At 39.9% G+C, this 18993-nt stretch overlaps 1 protein-coding gene across 1 annotated transcript; it reads left to right on the top strand.

Moving 5' to 3' along the window:
* Positions 1 to 560: 560 nt before the first annotated feature.
* On the top strand, positions 561 to 10501 carry LOC124159355. The gene is made up of 5 exons (XM_046535120.1): positions 561 to 647; positions 4539 to 4864; positions 5640 to 5735; positions 7605 to 7921; positions 10020 to 10501. Exons 2-5 carry the CDS (start codon positions 4547 to 4549, stop codon positions 10294 to 10296), a joined length of 1008 nt encoding a protein of 335 aa, XP_046391076.1. The 5' UTR covers positions 561 to 647; positions 4539 to 4546; the 3' UTR covers positions 10297 to 10501.
* Positions 10502 to 18993: the final 8492 nt, after the last annotated feature.

Raw genomic sequence — 18993 nt, 5'->3', positions numbered from 1 at the left:
TAAATATTGGTATGGTTGATTATCTCATGTAACAATGGGGAAAATTGCAAATCGCTCGAAGACTCGCGCGTCGCTAGCAACAATAGTTCGCTCCGGGTAATTGTCGTGTCGCCGTGGGGATCACACCATCAGCGAGACACCACGAATCCGTCCCTAGCGCCTGTTCTTTTTCCACCCCCTGCCAACTGCTTTACTAGGAAGGGCCCTGGAGTCCCAAGGCCACCTCTTCGCTGGAGCCGAGTCAACCAAGCCATCAACCACCACCGTGAGGGACAATGTAGAAGCGTATGGCAGCAACCCTGCTTCCGCCAACCAAAAGAATCCCTCCCGCGGCCCAGCCTTAACATCTCTCGCCACCCAGGGCGTCCTGAGCATCGCTATCCAGGCGCTGGCCATCCGCAGGGGGGCCGCCGTGTTCCGAGTAAGTCCGATCAAGCGGCGGCAAGCGACGCGTAAGCTGGAGGAGTCCTCTCCTGAGCCGTCTTCGCAGCCCCTTCCCAAAGCTGGAGAGCCTGAGGGCCTCTTCCCCATCCCGATTAGGATTCCCCTGCCACCCTTGCCGCCAGTGCTCCCACCCGTCGGCCCTGAGCCTGCCGAATTACCAATTCCAATCCCACTACCCGTGCCGGACGAAGAAGAGTAAACTGGTAGGTTCACGAGTCCAAATCCAAGTAGTAGCAGTAATTTTGGTGCGATCGTAGTTGGACCCCCTGGTCGCCGCACGATAAAATTTTTGAAAAATATATAAAATTACTGCAATAAAGAATATTTCACCTGTTTCAAAAAACATCCAAATTATTCGTGCAATCCACCGATTAGATTTGAAGTCATGATCGAACCTTTTATAATATGGGTCACTTCGATAAATCCGGGATGATGGGCTTGAACAGGTGTAGACACCCTGAATCGAAAAGCAGAAATGAAGTGACGGTGACGCGCGGGATCTGAAGCTTTAAAATTAGCCAAACAGGGAAGAAACCTATCCAGAAAATAGTTCTAGACACCGCTGCCAATCCGCCAATTGGCGAATAAGGGATTCCAATTACGATTCATCCGTATTTTTGTTTGAAGGGTGCGTCGACATCTGAGGTCAGTTTACACCGCGACATATCTTATTTTAAATTTTTGAATGCATCACCTCATAAATTCGATCGTCTTGATTTGCTTAATTTGGAAATTTGTTAGAGAAAAATTTATAAGTTTTAAAAATAACACAAAGATGGCAATATTCCACAGGTTTATTTTCCGTACAACGCGTTTCGACCGTTAGTTCATTATCAAGTACAATAATGAGCAGAGCATTAGTTTTTCCAGTGATGTATGTTATATGCTGCTTCCATCGCATTCGTTGATCCAAAATGACTACGAGGAAGGTAGCTTTCTCCGCACGTGGAATTTCGGTATTTCCATAGAAAATTGGTTCTCCTATGCCTGCTTTTGGGCGGCGAGAAAACGTCACATGGACGCATTTTCTCGGGTTTTCCGACAGCTTCCACGTGTCAGCCCATTCTTCATACTCGTCGACTTGACGTTAGAGCAATTCAGCTGTCGTTCTAGGGTTTGAACCCTGGGCAATAAAGGTGGTATCATCAGCGTAGAGGAAGGTAGTTTCGCCGGAAATGGTGGGAAGGTCATTTATAAAGAGGTTGAAGAGGAAATCTTTATTGATTAGGGAGTTCCATCAATTAAAGCGATTTTTGACGATTGTGTCGATAAATATTTTATATTGTGTGGCGCAATAAAATATTTTATTTATGTTGAGCTTCTGATATTTCTTTAATTATTTTTTACTAATCACTCGACACATCACGTACCTAGGAAAAATATTATTTTTTCAACTAAAACAGTAACTAATCAACAGGTTAGATCTCTTAGATACCCCATGTATCATATAATATTTAACAATTTAGCCATTAGGGGCCGCAAAAAAGTAGCCAGCGGGCCGCATGCGGCCGGGGACCGCGGGCTGAGGACCCTTTGGTTAAGGGATAGGAATGTGGGAAGGGTTAAGGGAACATTTGGCTAGGCGGTGCTTTGGTTTAAGTGTAGGTCGGTAGTGTCAGAGGTGTTATACCATTTTTCCGAACTGACGGCGGCTGGGTGGAAAATAGAAACTAGCCAATGAGAAGCGCTGCCCCTTCCACCCCTCCCTTTCTCCTCCGCTCGGCCGACCGGCGTTGCCATCCTAGGGAATAACGGTACTTTCGGGGGCGACAGAAAGAGCGCTTTGCGATCTCCAAAGATTCGGGTTGGCAACACTGCTAGCTGGAGAGCGATGTGCACTGCTCGGAGTTCGGAGAGAGACTGCGGGCTCTAACACACTTTCTCCTGTCGCTCTTCTGTGATTGGCTAGAAGAGTGGGTGGGTTTCGAGCACACTCAAGGTCAGCCGCCATCAGTTCAGAAAAATGGTATATTACTTGTGAACGAATTCGAGAAATTTTGTAGTGCGGTGAGTCTGCGAGCGAATTCATCCTTTTGGGCGGGCTGAAAGAGACTTCTTCCGGGTTAATTGTGCAGATTGATCTGGGCCGGAACTTGGAGTTTTCTCAGGGTGGGCCAAGATCACTCTGCCGCTCCCCGTTTCCTCGCTTCCCCTCCCCCGCCACTAAAATATAATACATCCAAAAGCTATTTTTTGAGATGCGGCAGTTGAAATTACACAACGTATTATTTCTATTAAGAAGTTTAATTAATATTATTGCGTAATAATTCAAATATCAATAATTATTGTTAAATAATTTAATACGAAAAATTAAATAATATTGAAATTAAGTTTTCAAAATTTGCTGCCCCATGAAATCTACCGCCCGGGGCACGTGCTCCCTTTGGTCCGCCCTAGTTCCGGGCCAAGATAAATTATATAATATAGCATAGTGGGAGGCCTTTGTAAGTTATTCCCTGGTACTTCCACCTTTCTTTGTCTCTTGTGCCTGCCCCATTACCTTAACTGCCGCTTACGGGCAATGTGCAAGAGCAGCATGGTCACTCATCCAAACTTAGTCAAGCCTCAGCATTTCTCAGCTTTAGCGTTCTTACGGGAACCGGTGTGTCAATGTGGCTATGCCCTTGCTGACCGTGAGTGTAAATTGCGTAAAAAGTTTATGATTTCAAATGAGATATTTTTTTCCAAACAAGATTAATAAACGCTGTTTCGACCAATGCTTCACAGTTGTGACCATTAGCGATCCGCTACCCAACCAAAAGTTATGGTGTCATTTCTAAGAATTTGGAAGACAGATGGGGTAAATATTACATGATTTCGTTTGTCTCAGTTTCATTATCCCCTCCACTAATCTGAGGCAAAACTAAGCTGCGAATTCGACGAATATAATATGTGGAGTGGAGACCCAGGATTGCACTCGGGTAAGAGAAGGGGAAATGTCCTACCCCAATTCCAAGAAAAAATGTTCTTGCTGAGGGTAATTCCTTCAGTTCTGAGAAATTGGAATATTTTACCGACATTGTCCCGTTTTTACTTTCTGATGGACTCAAAATTGCTACTTTTAACAATAGACTCATATAGGAAAAAAGTGGTACATTTTTTGACAAGATGACCAGACAATCTTCATTAAGCATCGCCTTATGCATCGTATACTGCCTACGCTAGAGAGACGCGTGGTACTTCATACCAATATTATATTGGTATTTATCTGCAGATGATGATTCGCTTCGTGATCCAAATCGCCAAGGGACTTTTTCCCTTGAAAAGCCTCCTGTGTTAGCCTTAGCCGCCGACGCACCCTATAATAATTACTACTACTATTCTTGCTCATTATTTTTTCTGTCGGTTCACCTAGTTCTTTTAATCCTCTGAAAAACGCATCTTATTAAAGTTGATAGTAAGTGAATTCACTTTGTGTAAGTTATGCGGAGTAATAATAAAGGACACTTCGTACTTTCCACATTTATTTTAATACTCGGCTACTGTTTTCGACGTATTTTACGTCAGAATTCATTATCAAGCACGACTGTCTCTCCATACAATCCAGTGATTTTTCCCCATTGAGGGGGTAAACAGGTAATGTGGGTAAGGAGGGAGGTTGAAGGTCGGTGGTTGGAATGGTGAAGGTCAAAGTCAAGGGTGTGGTATTGGGAGGCATTGATAGAGGGGAGAGGTTAATGCTGTGGATGGGTGGCTAGTGGACGGTACAATGTCGTTTAGCGATTTTTTACCATGTGCTTTTCGGAATGAAGCATTTTCGAAATTTTCTAGGAAGTCCAGTTTTTTCCCTTGTCACAAGTATGTAAAATGCATGGTTCAAAAGTTGCCTCATGTAGCATGTCACATAAATGTATAGCAAAACAGATTTATCGTCACAGTTTGAAAAGGAATTAAATGTTCACTGGCCCTAGTCTTCATTTAGCGACCAGTCTGGTCAACGTACAAACTTATAAGTTGTCTGCTTTCTTAGAAACATCAAACACATGGTAAAGCTTATTGTTTTCCTTAATTCATTCTGGTTATTCTCAGTCTCTCAGATTACCCTGATGGTTCATCACTGGTTGTCTTAAATGCACAAACTTAATTGTTTCCAGTACAACCAATGTCGGAGTTTTGGTGGGGGCGCATGAAGGCCTTTCGGTCCTATATGTCGTCGTTGGCGGGCCGCGTTTCGGCAGAGGTGTTGCCAGAATCGGCGGTGGAAGCGCCCTTATACGCTTCCGTCCTCTTCATAGCCTCCTCGGCCGTGTTCCTGTTCCAGGCGACCAAGAGGATATCCCGACAAGCTCAACCGCCCCCGCCACACCCTGTCATCGGACCCGTCGATCAACTGCAAGACCGAATCGAACGCAGGGGCAACGTCTTGGATCGACTTGCTAGGCGCTTCCAGCTCGGCACAGCCCAGGACGCCGTGCTTCAGGTGCGTCCGCGAAGAAATATGATTATTATGATGATTTACAGTTCTAAAAATAACGCGCATGATCTCTTATCACTGAGGGTGGTGAAACTTCCAGAAATATTAAAGGCGCTGGTAGACATGTCAGTGGCGTTGCCACCGGGGGCGGGGGTTTCCGGGTTATAACTCCTCTAGAGCCTTTAAAAGAGGCAAAGTGTGGACCCCAGTACCTCCCTATGTCCTGGGGAGTTTTCAATACACTCCGGAAGGACCCGAAATTTCTCCGGTAAACCCCCCATTTCAAAATCCTGGCTGCGCCACTGAGAAATGTAATATTTTTTTTCCGTCCTTCCTTTTATGATTGTAAGTGGTAGAGAGCGAGTGAGGCGAGTGGGTGTTAAAATTATTGGGATGGTTTAAACCTTGGTGATAGTTTTTTTTCCGATCGGGCGTATTTTGAATGAATGTCATCAAGACTGCCAAAGATTTCGAGATGAAAGACCACGGCAATTACGTGTGGGGAGTGATTTATTTAAAAAAATTGCGAATGTTCTTATCTTGATGAAAGCGCGGTATTTATTTCGGTTTAAACCTAGTTTGGTGGCCGGTGTTACTAATTTTCTTATTGCTAAGCTCTCACATGGATGGCCGGTTCTGTGAATATATATTTTAATGCTTGTGTGTAAGTAAGCTGGTTATACCCATTTATAAAGGAGATAAATGGGTTGTGAGACGTTATCGTGACCGGCACATGATGGAACTAGTGAGTGATCATTTATGATGGTTCAATTTTTCGCAGGAAGTGCTGTTTACCTGGTTGCTGGCCGAATCGTTCAGACTGTGGCTGTGGATGGTCGGCGGTGTGGATTCTCTCTTAAACAGCTACTGGATTAAGGTACGGCTCACTAGGGTATCGCTTCATCATGTAATCTTCTCAATCAGAGTTTCCTAAATCTTCCTTAAGGATACCGTATGGTTAACATAGACTTGGACTACCATAATGTTGTTATTACTACCGAAATACTTTTCTTTCAGAGAGCGGAGTAATGTGATTAATATTTTCCCAATTAAAAATATTCGAGACTCGAAAGGCAATATGCCATAAAACCCATATTAATGTATAATTTCATCTCCTCGCCACTGCGCTGTCCAAAGTTGAAACGAAACGAAGCCTGGAATGCGCTAACCGGTGTACAGTGGTCCGAAATCGGAAAGAGCCGGACATGAGTCCAAAATAGCGTTTTTTTGAGGTAGACACTTGAAACTTGACGCATATTCGGCATGAAATTATGAGGCCTTTTTGACCTCCGTATTAATCTTGGAGGTCAATTAGTGGATAATACGGGTACAAGGTAATACCATTTACTTGGGCACCATGGATCGAAACCTTTGTTGGTATGTTATTCTTTTTGCCACCATTATGACCTTGATTGTGACCTTACTGGGTCAGCGGTTGAATTTTCTTAAATAAAAGTGTTATTTTCGGTTTTCTCGTGTCCAGAAACCTATGAATTGACATCTTGGTCAATGAAATTCAGACTTTTTTCTATCTCGATTTTTTTTTAGCATAAGGCAAATTCAAATGTTTGGTTTGGACCCTCATTGTGAGGTCAAAAGGTCAAAATTGTAAAATTTGGTTACACTCAACAGAACTTAGGACCTTTTCCCGTAAGTGTGCCAATTTTCATGAATAATGCTCGATGTGAAGTTACTAAAATTAGAGGTCAAAAATGACACACGACCTGTGAGACGTATATACGTATACTGCATATACGTATAATATATACGTATATGCAGTACTAGAACCTCTTTATTTTTTCAATTCTCTTTTTGGTAAACTCTGGCAAGGAAATTAGAGATGTCTTCGCAAATAATTTCATCTCCGAAATCAATTTTACGATTACTGTTCGCTTTTTGGTGTAATTGAAGGGTTGTGTCACTAATTGGTCTGGTTCATAATAAGTGAAATTACACCAACTTCATTATTGTGGACCTGGCTTAACGGCTAGGATTATATGATTACTTCCAGTGATAGTCTGACTTGGCCGCCCTGCAGTCACTTTTGATGATGTATTAGTGGAGCCTATTGACTCATTCAAATCTGCCTGTTTGCATAAATTTTATTTTCGGTTCTTATGTTGGCGTTTTCTGTGTGCTTAATTGTTGGTCTAAACGATGAACTGTAATCCAAGACAGTGACATAAATAAAAAAAATCGTTAAGAAACGTTAGAGAAACATTTTTCCATTCGATCAAATGAAATTCAACAGTTAACTATGTATAGTTTTCTTTTGTAATCATCAGTTTTTATATATTGTCGTGATTTAATGCAATTAATTACAGCTGCCCGCATCGAGGAAAATTTACTCAATTTGCTTGGCAATTTTTTTATATTTTCTGTTTTTTTTTAAAATTTTATCTTATTTCGATTGCCATTGTAATAATGAATTACTAAGCGTGGAAGGAGGTACCCAACCTGGAATACGGACGAAATACTCATATAAGAGTGATTGTTGAGCTAGTTTTCATTTGTATTTGGGACCTTGGGATAGTATTCTTAGATGTAAGTGTTACTGGTTACTCACTCTGAGCTATTTAAAATATGGGTTATGAATTGATCTATTGATGGCATTTCGTGGGTCGAGCGTACACATAATATTCCCGTGAGTTTGGGAATGTGGAAGAGCGAAATTGAGTGATTTTTGGTTGGCCGCCTTTTTATGCAGAGGAAACCATTCTCACGCGGTCCGTTATTTCCCCGACAGATGGCGGAGATCTTCCCGCCATCCGGCGGACGGCCATCCACCGCAGGGGAGCAGCACATGTCGCTTTCGTCGATGCTGCCCATAGTGTTGGGAATCCGAGGCAGTTGGACGTCCCTAACGGCGCCAAACGCCCCCGCACCCGAACCGGACCTTTCGCGGTTGCATCCCATGGTGCGGCCCTTGCTTCGGCCCTCTTTCCTCAGGCCCTTCGTCCTTTGCCTTATTGGGTTGTGCCCTTTGCTGCTCTTGAAACTCCTCCCTCCCGCCAGGGACAGAAGGGACGAAGTCTTCGAACATAACGATCACATGATGTTTTGGTGAGTGGCCCTCACGAATCCATCGTGTTTATAGGGAGACGAAGAAAGTATGATTTGAGGCTGGAATTTCATAAAAATGTTTTTCAGAGAATTCCCAATCTGCTTGAATGATGTGTGGAGGACATTTCAAGCGCAACACTCTGCCCGTGGAATGGGACGCTAATCCGTGGCCCCCTTGGAGTCATTCGTTAAGAACAGGCTAATGCCGACGCTGAGATTCTGTACACCCTTCCTCCCATACCTTCCCTCATGGCGTAAATGACCTCGGCTGTCGGTCGCCTCCTCCAAATGCCATACCGTACCTAAAAACGTTTGTTCGATATCATAATATTTGACCCTGTAGAATCTAATGAAACAAATCCTTCTCGAATGTGATTGAATTAGCCTAATTCAGAGGGGATTTTCCTGAACGCTTTTTGTGTTTTAATATAAAAACGTGTAACGTGTAATATGTGACCTAACGTTACTATGTTATTCACATACATTGCTAAAGTATTCTATCCATTAAAGTGGGTTTGCGTGGAGTAAAGGCAAGGTATTCTGGCATTCTCCACCCCCCCCCCATCTTTATCTTCCGTCGGACGCAATGGATCTGACAGGCACATCACGAGTTATTTTTCATTCCTTCGTGCCACTACGCGGTATAGACCCTTGACGCTTATGGTAGCTTTTTGTTATGACCCCCTCTATGCAGCCTTACACTTTCCACATTTATGCTGACAGATCAGTGGAGAAGTATTCAGCATAATTAAGCAAAATAATGGCACAGTAAAACAAAATAAAAGCTATTTGAGATAAATAAGATAGCAAAATAAAAACCTCTCATCCTATAGAATACATTGTGTATAATAACACTTAATAGCCTAAAGAGCACGTTAAATCGCACCTTTGAAACGTAAATTGAGGCCCGGGGGTATGCGGAGGAGTGTAAAGCACAGAAAAAAATAAAAAGGCACGGTTGTACACGAGTATAAAATAATTTAATAACGAAGAAACGGTCGATATAAAAAAATAATCACTTTTCTGAACAGTGGTAGCCAGGAAACCGACTAAAAGACTCGGGGAAAAGGCGAGGTTATAAACAGGGATGGAGGATTGTTACCTAACCTGTTGGAGGTTGTAGTGGTCGAAAAAGATGTCTTTTGTCGCCTCCCAGGAGCAGCTCTTCTCACGCCCAAACACTCGACAAGAGCTTTATCAAAACAATGCACAGAGCTCGTGGACAAACATCCCCTTATAATATAATAAAGCATAATATAAAATGGGTGCATAATATAACATGGGGAAAATTTTGAGGGCGACAACATTAATGAAGACTAATAAATGATTGTTTTTCCATAAACTTAAATTCCCGTTATTTTTTAAACACACCTCGTATACTCGGGCAATTCGTGCTAATGGAACCCAGTGGTGAATATGGATAATATTTTTTGGGAAGGGGGTTAATGCCAATAATAAGCCACTAGTAATCACAACAAATGTTTTACATTAGCTTTTTGGTGGATAACTTCAGAAAGTAAACAAAAATTAATAATGAGTAGGTTTATTATTAAAATACTATTGAACGTTGAACTAAGTGAACGATTGACACCAAACGAAAATAGTTTCTTAATGAATTTCAAAATGACCAATGAGTGAATACACACAAAAATAAATTTTCCATTTGAACCTTAATGTTCGGGAGCGCAATTCTCTAATTAATTATGTATGGTTACATTTGAATTCGCCATCAGCTTGAGACATTTCTTGATAGTGTGCGCCTTGTATCAGGTATGGTGTGATAGTGTAGACCTTGTAAGATGCTTGTGAGAAACTCGACGACTCTGAGCAACTAAGTCGGGTAATAAAATTTTTGAAAGTAACTGGTCTTCTTAACGAAGTTTAATTATGCGATTAGCTTTGTATAAATTTTCTATTAGATAGGTATTTCTATTTTGAGAAGATCAAGAATGTCGAATGCTCTCGAATTTATGGGGTGATATAAAAATTTTCTAACATAAGATATGGTGTTGTGCAAAATCACCTCAGATGGCGACGCAACCTTAAATAAATACTGCTACTACTATTTGACTGATTTCCTGATTATGCCCTTGACCAGGGTACCTTTGATGCCCCAAGTGAGGTGGGAGGAAACGGAGTTCGGCCCCTCCGGTTATTTCCTAAGCCGCGAGCCTCCGCGAACCACGGAACCATTAGAAGAGAGACTCCTAGTACCCACGACCCATTGGTCAGAGAGCAGGGTGAGGCATCCATCTCAGCCGCCTGGCGCGTCCCGGGTCGGAGCGTGGCGGACCAGGTCCAGGAGTCGGTCAAGTCGCCCTTATGAACGCACGTTGCGAACGGAGAACCTTCTCAAGCCCTCCAAGTCAACTTAAACCTAGGGTCAGCATTACCCTTGGAAGCAGAAGCCATACCTACCAGCTTACCAATATCTCCATGGAACGATGATCTCAACCCTGCGTATAATCTGGCTTTATTATCTCGTCATTATCATACGGTTTGGAAGGCTAAATTTCTAGTTGATTTCATGGATATAAAAAATGTAGCAATGCATCCTGAATATATTACTTCCAATCCGTTGTTATCTTCTTTAATTTAAGTATTCCTGGAGTAATCAGGGTGAAAACTTTACGGAGTCACCCGCAATACACAAATAGTGCGTAAATTCCAAAGAAAAAAATCATTCGTATTCACCTGGATTCGAGCCCGGATCCCTTGATCACTGCTGGGGTACCGAGGTGGTTTCCATTTCATGAAATGAAATTTCCACCGAGGAGAAAGACGCCTCGGTGTAGCATCTTGCTATAGCATCAATCGGAAATCGGGAGATTCGGGTTCGAAGCCCGAACAAAGCAATTGATTTTTTCTCTGTGGAATTTTCGCACATAGATGTCTTCACTAATTTGGTGACTTAGAAAATTAATGGTGCGGAACTATTGCGCTATTGGTGAAACTTGCACCCATTAAAACGAAGCAGCTGTGTATATTCTGGAGGAACCTTCTTAGCTACCGTGTCCTTTTCTTTACGAAACTTGAAGAACACTCGTACTGAGGTTGGAAATCAATTATTGGTCTTGAGACTTAAATGCCGTGAATTGAGTTTTATTGTACGGTATATCAAGCAGATATGCGTTACCCTACTGTTATACTAACATCATGAAGCACTTTAGAAATCTGAAAAGAAGGAACGGAATCATCGCTGGTTGATCCGCATTTCAACCAAGAGAAGGTATACTTATGGTTTCGTAAACTCTTGTAATCTTTTCCACGATACCTGGGCATGGTTAAAATAGATGTGCCATAAAGGTAATAAGGTAAAGGTACCGTAGAAAACATTCTCAAATAATTGCATTTTCACATGCATTCAATCATTTCGGATGGAAGACCTGTAGCTAAAAAGCTTATACTTAAGACAAAGTTGCAAATGCTTAATGCAATGAAAATTCACCCTAGTTTCATGTGATTTATCCTAACGCGCTTTTTCGCGGGATGTCAAAAGCCAATAATATATAAAATTAATTTTTCGTGTTGATTTTATTAGTGATTTTAACTTAGTGATTTAAAATATGGTTATAGTTAAGTTTTATACTTATAATTAAGCGTTTATTGGCTTTAAATTGATTTCATACGTGATCATTAGTCCATATTTATCCTTAACTGTCTAAATGCCTACTACACCGTGGCACTGGCGAGAAATGCGTGAGGTAACTTTATTGTAACATCGTCGAGAAAAAAATTCTATCACGCAATTTTTTGTCATATCAGCATGCTGTTTTTAATGCTACCCTTATTATATTGATTTTTAGCTGTGTAGTTAATCCTATTTTCTATATAAGCGTTTATTTACTGCTTAGTACTTAATTTGAACATTTAACTACCTCAAAGCCGATATTTCGGCTCGTGGCACTTATCGGCTGTGAAGAAAAAGCCGAAATATAAGTCCGTGGCATTAAGGGGCTTAAAATCGTACCACCACAAAAGCCATAGGAATAAACTCTACTCTATGACCGCTACTAAAATTCACCTCCCCTCTGAATCTGAAAAAAAAACCCTTCTGTACAACAGCTGCATAAACCCAATTTTTTCCTATGCTTACTCCGCCTGGCTTCATGCAGCGGCAAGCCATCTCAAATGACTGCAGCCAACGGAAAACGTGATTATTAGAAGAATTCTCGGCGCCCCATGATTAATGTCCGAAAAAAAATCAGACCTGAACTTAACCCCACTATATCTGAAACCAACTTTTACTGAAATTCTCAGGGGACAGCTGCAAAGCTGGGAAATGGAGCAACATCAACAACAGCGATATTCAGCGTAGCGAAGGTTAAAATCGTTCAAAGAAGTTAGTGTGAATCATGGAACTACCCAAGTTTTAGTCAGAACTCCTGTTTTGAAAGTAAAGTTTCGGAAAAAATATAGGAAATATCTCGAAGTAGCATGCTGAAATAAATCTGTTTTAAGTTTCGCGTGTAACATCGAGGCGGTGTGTTCAAGGCCTCGCGTCGTTCGAAAGGCCCTCACCGTCTTCCGCTTGGGCAATCGGAAGAGGGGCATGAATGCTCTGTTTCGGAATGAGAAAAGGGTGGCGCCCAATGAAGTGGAAAACTAGGGAAAGATAGCTGTCACTTATGCTCACGGACTTCTCCTCACGCAGGTGGGGGGTCTTGAGTGGCCAAAAGGTTTGAGGAGAGCTGTCTCCAGTGAAGAGACAGCGGGGAGGTCTGTCTCGGATTGTTCTTCCTCTCTTACCCTAAGTCTCGTCTTACATATAGGAGACTAACCTCGTCTTTTTTGTCTCTCTCTTCGAAGGGGGACTTACTTAGAAGCAAGTTCATCCTCCTGTCCCGTCAGCCAAAAGATGCACCCTAGGGTTAATTTTTTAAGGGGAAAATATGATCCCGTATTATTTAGAAGTGGCGATAGGAAACGAACAGCTATTATTAATGATTTCTGCCTCCTACCTTAGCTTTGCATTGCCGTTTTACCTAATTGCGGAGATCAGCGATTGTCCTCTTTCCGTTCAATGTGGTAGGCGTATCTTTTGTTAATGCGTGAGATTGTCATGTGAAAACGCGACTTGGGGTACTTATCTAAAAAAGCTATCGATAGTGATTTTTGTTGAAAAAAACTATCAAATTCGGGAAGTTGTTTCATTTTTAATGAGACAGTTCCACGGTCACGGTGTATCAAAATTATTGAGTATGGCATCACCCTCTTCCACTATATGTACTTAATGAGTTAAAAATGTGATACATGGCCAGTTACTTCAAGGCTACATTTCTTTGCCGTCTAATTATATTTAAATATATGAAGAAGTACATGTATTTCACAGGTCGGTGGGAACTAAAATGTTTTCTTTCAAGGAGGCAGTGAGGTCATTTATTTATGTGCACCTTTCAAGTGAATGTCGTTCGTGGATCCTTTAAACGTGCCAATTTATGTGTTGATGAAAACAGATTTCCAAACCCTGCTGCGCCCCACTGCAAAATTTATGTCCAAATAAAAATGCTAATACAATCTGCTATTAGTCAAATAAAAATTCCAATAAATTCTGAGTAGCTGCGCACTCTTTAACGTTTAACACTTCATTTTTACGGTTTATGTATAATTTTGATTTATTTATACTTAATTAGCATTTATTATTATTATTATTATTAAAAAAAAAATATATTTTCACAGCATTTTTGCTGGTTTTAGGCGAGGTACGGGTATCACCAAGTACTCTCGTCTTTTTACTCTGTGTTGAAAATTTTTCTGACAATCCGGCAAGTATTTAAAATTGCTGCTTTTTGTATTGAAATAAACAAGTTTTTCGGCAGTCCAATAGTTTGAAGACCTTGATGGATTGAATGGGGCACTACTCCTGTGGCAGAGATAATGATTGGTATTATGTGTACTTTATCTGATTTCCACGATCTCTTAATTTCATTTTTAAGTTCTTCATACTTTTCCATTTCGTTGGTGTAGGCTGTGGTGAGATTATGCGAATTAGGTACGGCAATGTCTATCAAGTACGTTTCATTGTGAGTTTCATCTTGCACTACTAGATCAGGTCTATTGCTATGGACTGTTTTATCGTTAATAATTGAACAGTCATAATAAATCTTACAGTTATTGTTTTCAAGGATGGTTTTAGGTGTGTACTTATAATAAGGAACTCCATTTTGTATGAGTTTATACTTTAGAGCTAATATCTGGTGGATGATGTTGCATATTTGATTGTGACGGTGCAGATAGTCTTTTTGGGATAAGTTAGTGCATCCACTTGTGATGTGCTGTATCGTCTCAGAGGAAGTCCATTTTCTGCATCTGCCATCCAATAAATTTGGGTTTTTAATTATATATTTTTCATTTTATTTTTGTTTTCACCACCTGCTCTTGTATTGCGATCATAAATCCTTCTGTTTCTGGGAAGAGTTGCCCATGCCTGAGCCATGCGTGCGATGCATTTGTATCAGGGGCCTCCAGGGCATGAGGGTGTCTTCCGTGAAGGCATTTAGCTTTCCATATTGACATTTTACTGTCTATAGTAACAGTGGTTTCACTAATTTGCATACTTTCGTCAGATAGGTTTAACGGTGTGTATTTATTGTCTGCGTCACAGATAGTTCTCAGGAGATCCGAGGTAGATTTCTTGCTGAATAAATATTTCCGTAACTGAGAATGTTGTGAGTTGTGCTGATTCTTGATGTCTACGATACCCCTTCCACCCAATTTTCTGGGCAACTTGCTCCTCTCTATATTCGAGTTTTTATGGAGCATATTTTTCTCTGTCATTTGGGACCGAATTTTTCTTTGTAGGTCGTCTAGATCTGTGTGACCATTTGAGTATACCATAGGAGTATGTCAGGAGAGGGATGGCAAAGGTATTAATTGAATTAGTGAGGTTTTTGCTGTTTAATTCTGTGCGAACAAGTTTCTTGATTCTATTTTGGAATTCAGTCGAAAGTTTTTGCTTTATCGTAGAGTGGTCTAGTCGTCTTGCTTGTTGGAATCCTAGGTATTTATAGGTATCTCTCTCATCCATGGCCTCTATTATTTGCCCATCCTGTAGTGGAATATCATTCCTTTGTACTTTACCTCGGATTATTGTGATAGTTTTACATTTATCTATTCCAAATTCCATGTTTATATCCTTAGAAAATATTTCAGTTAAACGGACTAATTGATTTATATTATTGTTAGATCCTGCATACAGCTTGAGATCGTCCATATAGAAAAGATGTGATAGAGTATGGCATCTTGGTTCTTTTCCTTTTATTTTGACTCCATGTTGAGTATTATTCAGGAGGTTTGATAAAGGATTTAGCGCAAGGCAGAACCATAACGCACTCAGAGTCACCTTGAAATATTCCCCATTTGAATTTGATATTATTTGTCTGCAAAAGACCCTCATCAGTTTTTATGTGCAAGATAGTGCTCCATTTTTTCATCACGGTATGGAGACATTTAATAACTTCTGGGTGAATTTTATAGATGTTTAGTACTTCAATAAGCCAGGAATGGGGAACAGAGTCGAAAGCTTTTTTGTAATCTATGTAGCAACTGTGTAGGTTCCTCTTATTTTCTTGTATTTGTTAAAGAATTATTGAATCAATTATCAACTGTTCCTTGCAACCTTTGCCTCCTCTGCGATACCCCTTTTGTTCTTCCGTTAAAATGTGGTTCTCATCTATATGGTTGTTGATTTCTTCCGTTATGCAAGAGGTGAAAATTTTATAAAATGTTTGTAGACAAGTTATCGGTCTATATTTTGATGGATCGTTACATGCGACTTCTTTTGGCAGTAAATATGTTTTACCTTCCATTAAAAAAGCTGGAATATTTTCTGGAAACTTCAAAAATTCGTTTATATATTTTAGTAGATGCTTATGGCAGCTGGTGAATTTTTTGTACCAAAAGTCGTGTACATTATCACTTCCTGGGCTTTTCCAGTTATGGGTTCGGCTAAGAATTTTTTCCAGAATTTCAATTGTAATGGGTGAAGCATAGTTTCTATGTTTTCCGCTGCTGCTCTTTCATTTCTCATCCAGGTCTTATTTCCATTATGGGGTGTATCATTCGACCATATGTCTGGTCTATTATTGACTGTTTTATCTGTTTTGATCGGCAAAGTGTAGTTAAGTTTAAATTAACTGTTTTCAAGCACTGTTTTGGGGTGGTATTCATAGTATGGGGTCTTGGTATCTATTAACTTGTGTTCATAGGCCAGTTTTTGGTGGATAATTTTTGAAACTTGATTATGCCTATTTAAATATTCTGCATTGGATAACATCTTAGAACCAGATATAATGTGTTGGATTGTTTCTGGCACTTGGAAACATCTTCTACATTTGTCATCTGCTATGCTTTTATCACCCAGGATGTACTTTGCATAATTTTTAGTGCGGAAAACCTGGTCTTGTATCGCAATCATGAGCCCTTAGGTTTCTCCGTGAAATTCACCCAATGACAACCATTTGTTTGATGAGATTTTATCAACAAATGGTTGATTAAGCTCATTGATGTGTCGTCCATGTAATTCCTCCTGGGCCCATATTTCTACCTTTCTATTTAATAGAACGGTTCTTGTTTAGGCTGTTCCATTGGTCGTGCCTTTTTTTTTAGGTTTAATGGTCTTAAATTATTGTCGGCATATACTAATGATTTTGCTGCATCGAACTGTTTGATTTATTGTAAAATAAATTTTTTAGTCCATGAATTTGATTTTTAAGGAGCTGCAGTACATCAATTAGCCCCCTACCTCCCATAAATTTGGGTAGCGTCTCTATTGCAGCCTTTGGGTGTTGTAAATTAAACTTTGTAATTGATGTACGTATTGATCTTTCTATGCCCGCTATTTCGGTTTTGGTCCAGTTAATCACTCCAAATGTATATGCCAACACAGGTACCGCAAAGGTTGATGGCTTTGATTGTATTTCGTACATCTAATTCTGTTTTAAGGATGGATCTTAGTCTTTTATGGGATTCAGTCGTTAATTCCTTCCTGATCTGTTTATGCTGTATTGCTTTTACTTGCAAGAATCCAAGGTATTTGTGGTTCTTATTTGCTTCCATAGTTATTATTAACTCAACATCCTTAATTATGAAGTTGCCATGCTTGATTTTTCCTTTTTCTGTGTGAAACAATCTGCATTTATCCAATCCGAATCGCATGTTTATATCAGTGGAGAACCTACTTGCGAAATCCAGACGGTGCTTGATCTTTATTTCATTTGAGGCATAGATTTTAATATCGTCCATGTATAGAAGGGGTGGCAAAGTATAACTGTTATTTGTGCTATTTTTTATTCTGTATCCATATTTAGTGCTATTGAGTGCATTTGATAATGGGTTTAACCCTTAGGTGCACGCACCTGCAAGTATAGTGCACTCTTGCGGCTTTTTTGCCGCACTTTTACCTTTTTTTATTTTCCCAAATATACATTCAAATTTGAGGGTGTTTTAATGTATTTTGGTAACTTCTAGTAAATAAAAGCACTTAAAATATTTTCCCATTCATTTATAAACAAAAATATCGCATAATTATGCGCAAATTTCTTGATAAGTACTTAGACTAATTTTTCTAAAGGAATTGCAGACGATAATCTAAGCACTATCAAATCAAAAAAAAACACAAAAAAGGAAATAGATATGCCAAATCGTTAATGCAATTATTAAAATTATAAAAGTAACAAAATTTATAAATAAAATTAATTTTTCAATTTTTACATCCTTATTGACCATCACTCTCTCTGTAATGACATTCGTGACATTTTTTGATGCAGGAATCATTATTGCATATAATTCGAAAACATTGGTATATTTGCCGTCTTATAATTTTTATATTTTCCACGTGTAAAACGATGACATTGCGAGGTTCGTATGTAGGAGCAGATACTTCAGGAATTTTCCCAAGGCTCATTGTTAGAAAAGCCTTTGTGTCTGCTGGAAGATTATCTTTTTTCACCCTGGACTTAAGATGTTCATCTTCAAGACTAAACGCGAGAGCTTCCATGGGCGCCATTCTTGGTCTCCGATGAATTATTTTCAATATCATTAGGTACCTACAAAATTCACGTGGTCGCTAAGGGTAGCCTTATAAAAAAAAACCGTAGAAATTGTGATAAAGGCCACCTTCGCGTTCGTCTTGAAGGGAAGTATTTTACACACTTAATAGTTAAGGATAATTTCAGGTTTCGCAGTTTCTAGATCGATGTCCTCTTTGCAGTGCAATGTAGAAAGCAGAATTTCACATTTGTTTCGTTTAGTGCAGTACGAAACAAGTTATCCTGAAAACCAAGAAATGATGTGCCAGCCTATCGAATTTTGCAGGGTAGAAACTCTCTGTGGATTTAAGATTTTTTCACGGCACCTAAGAAAGTAAGACAATTTTTTTAGCAAATACATGGCTAAATCAATACTTGAATAGCTGCTGTTATTTTACCATTCGAATTCCCGTATTCCCGTTACTATCCCGAACGCTGTTCTACAAATCATCAGGCCTGTTCCATCTGTTTTACAAGCACTTTATAGCATCTGCCTTGTAACTTTTATTTACAAAGAGAGTGTATTTAATTCCTAATAAAGATATTATTTCTACACGAGAAGTAGTGATGCAATCTCTGATTCTCGAGTACACATGAGATGTCAGTTTTCCTTCAATATACAACTTGGTATTCTCGACATTTTCTTCAATCACGTTCACTGAAATCGTTTTGGGCAACAATTCGAGTTCGGTTGCGGCATTCTTAGGAAATGATTTTGTCTCTGGAGAAACAAGAACAATGTCTTTAGCTTTTGTTTTGGTGTTAGCAAATTGCATCTAAGAGTTCAGCAAAACGTTTAACCGTTTCCGCTGATCGAGATCAACGTTGAAATTATGTGGTGGGCTCACTTTCATGTGAGAAATCAAAAAAATATTCTCCATATCGTGGTTGACCAGCCCTTCCCTCCCATCTTCATTATCAAGCTGTTGAAGCACTCGTTAGAACTCATCAGGGTGATAAATACGTTCTGACCTTGGAATATCATATACTCTACATTAGTCACAACCAACTCAATTTTTTCACAATTTGATAAAATCATAATAC

The sequence above is a fragment of the Ischnura elegans genome, chromosome 5, assembly GCF_921293095.1.
Source record: "Ischnura elegans chromosome 5, ioIscEleg1.1, whole genome shotgun sequence".
Lineage (NCBI taxonomy): Eukaryota > Metazoa > Arthropoda > Insecta > Odonata > Coenagrionidae > Ischnura > Ischnura elegans.
Note: the sequence above shows the minus strand (reverse complement) of the source record. Positions and strands in the feature narration are given on the sequence as shown.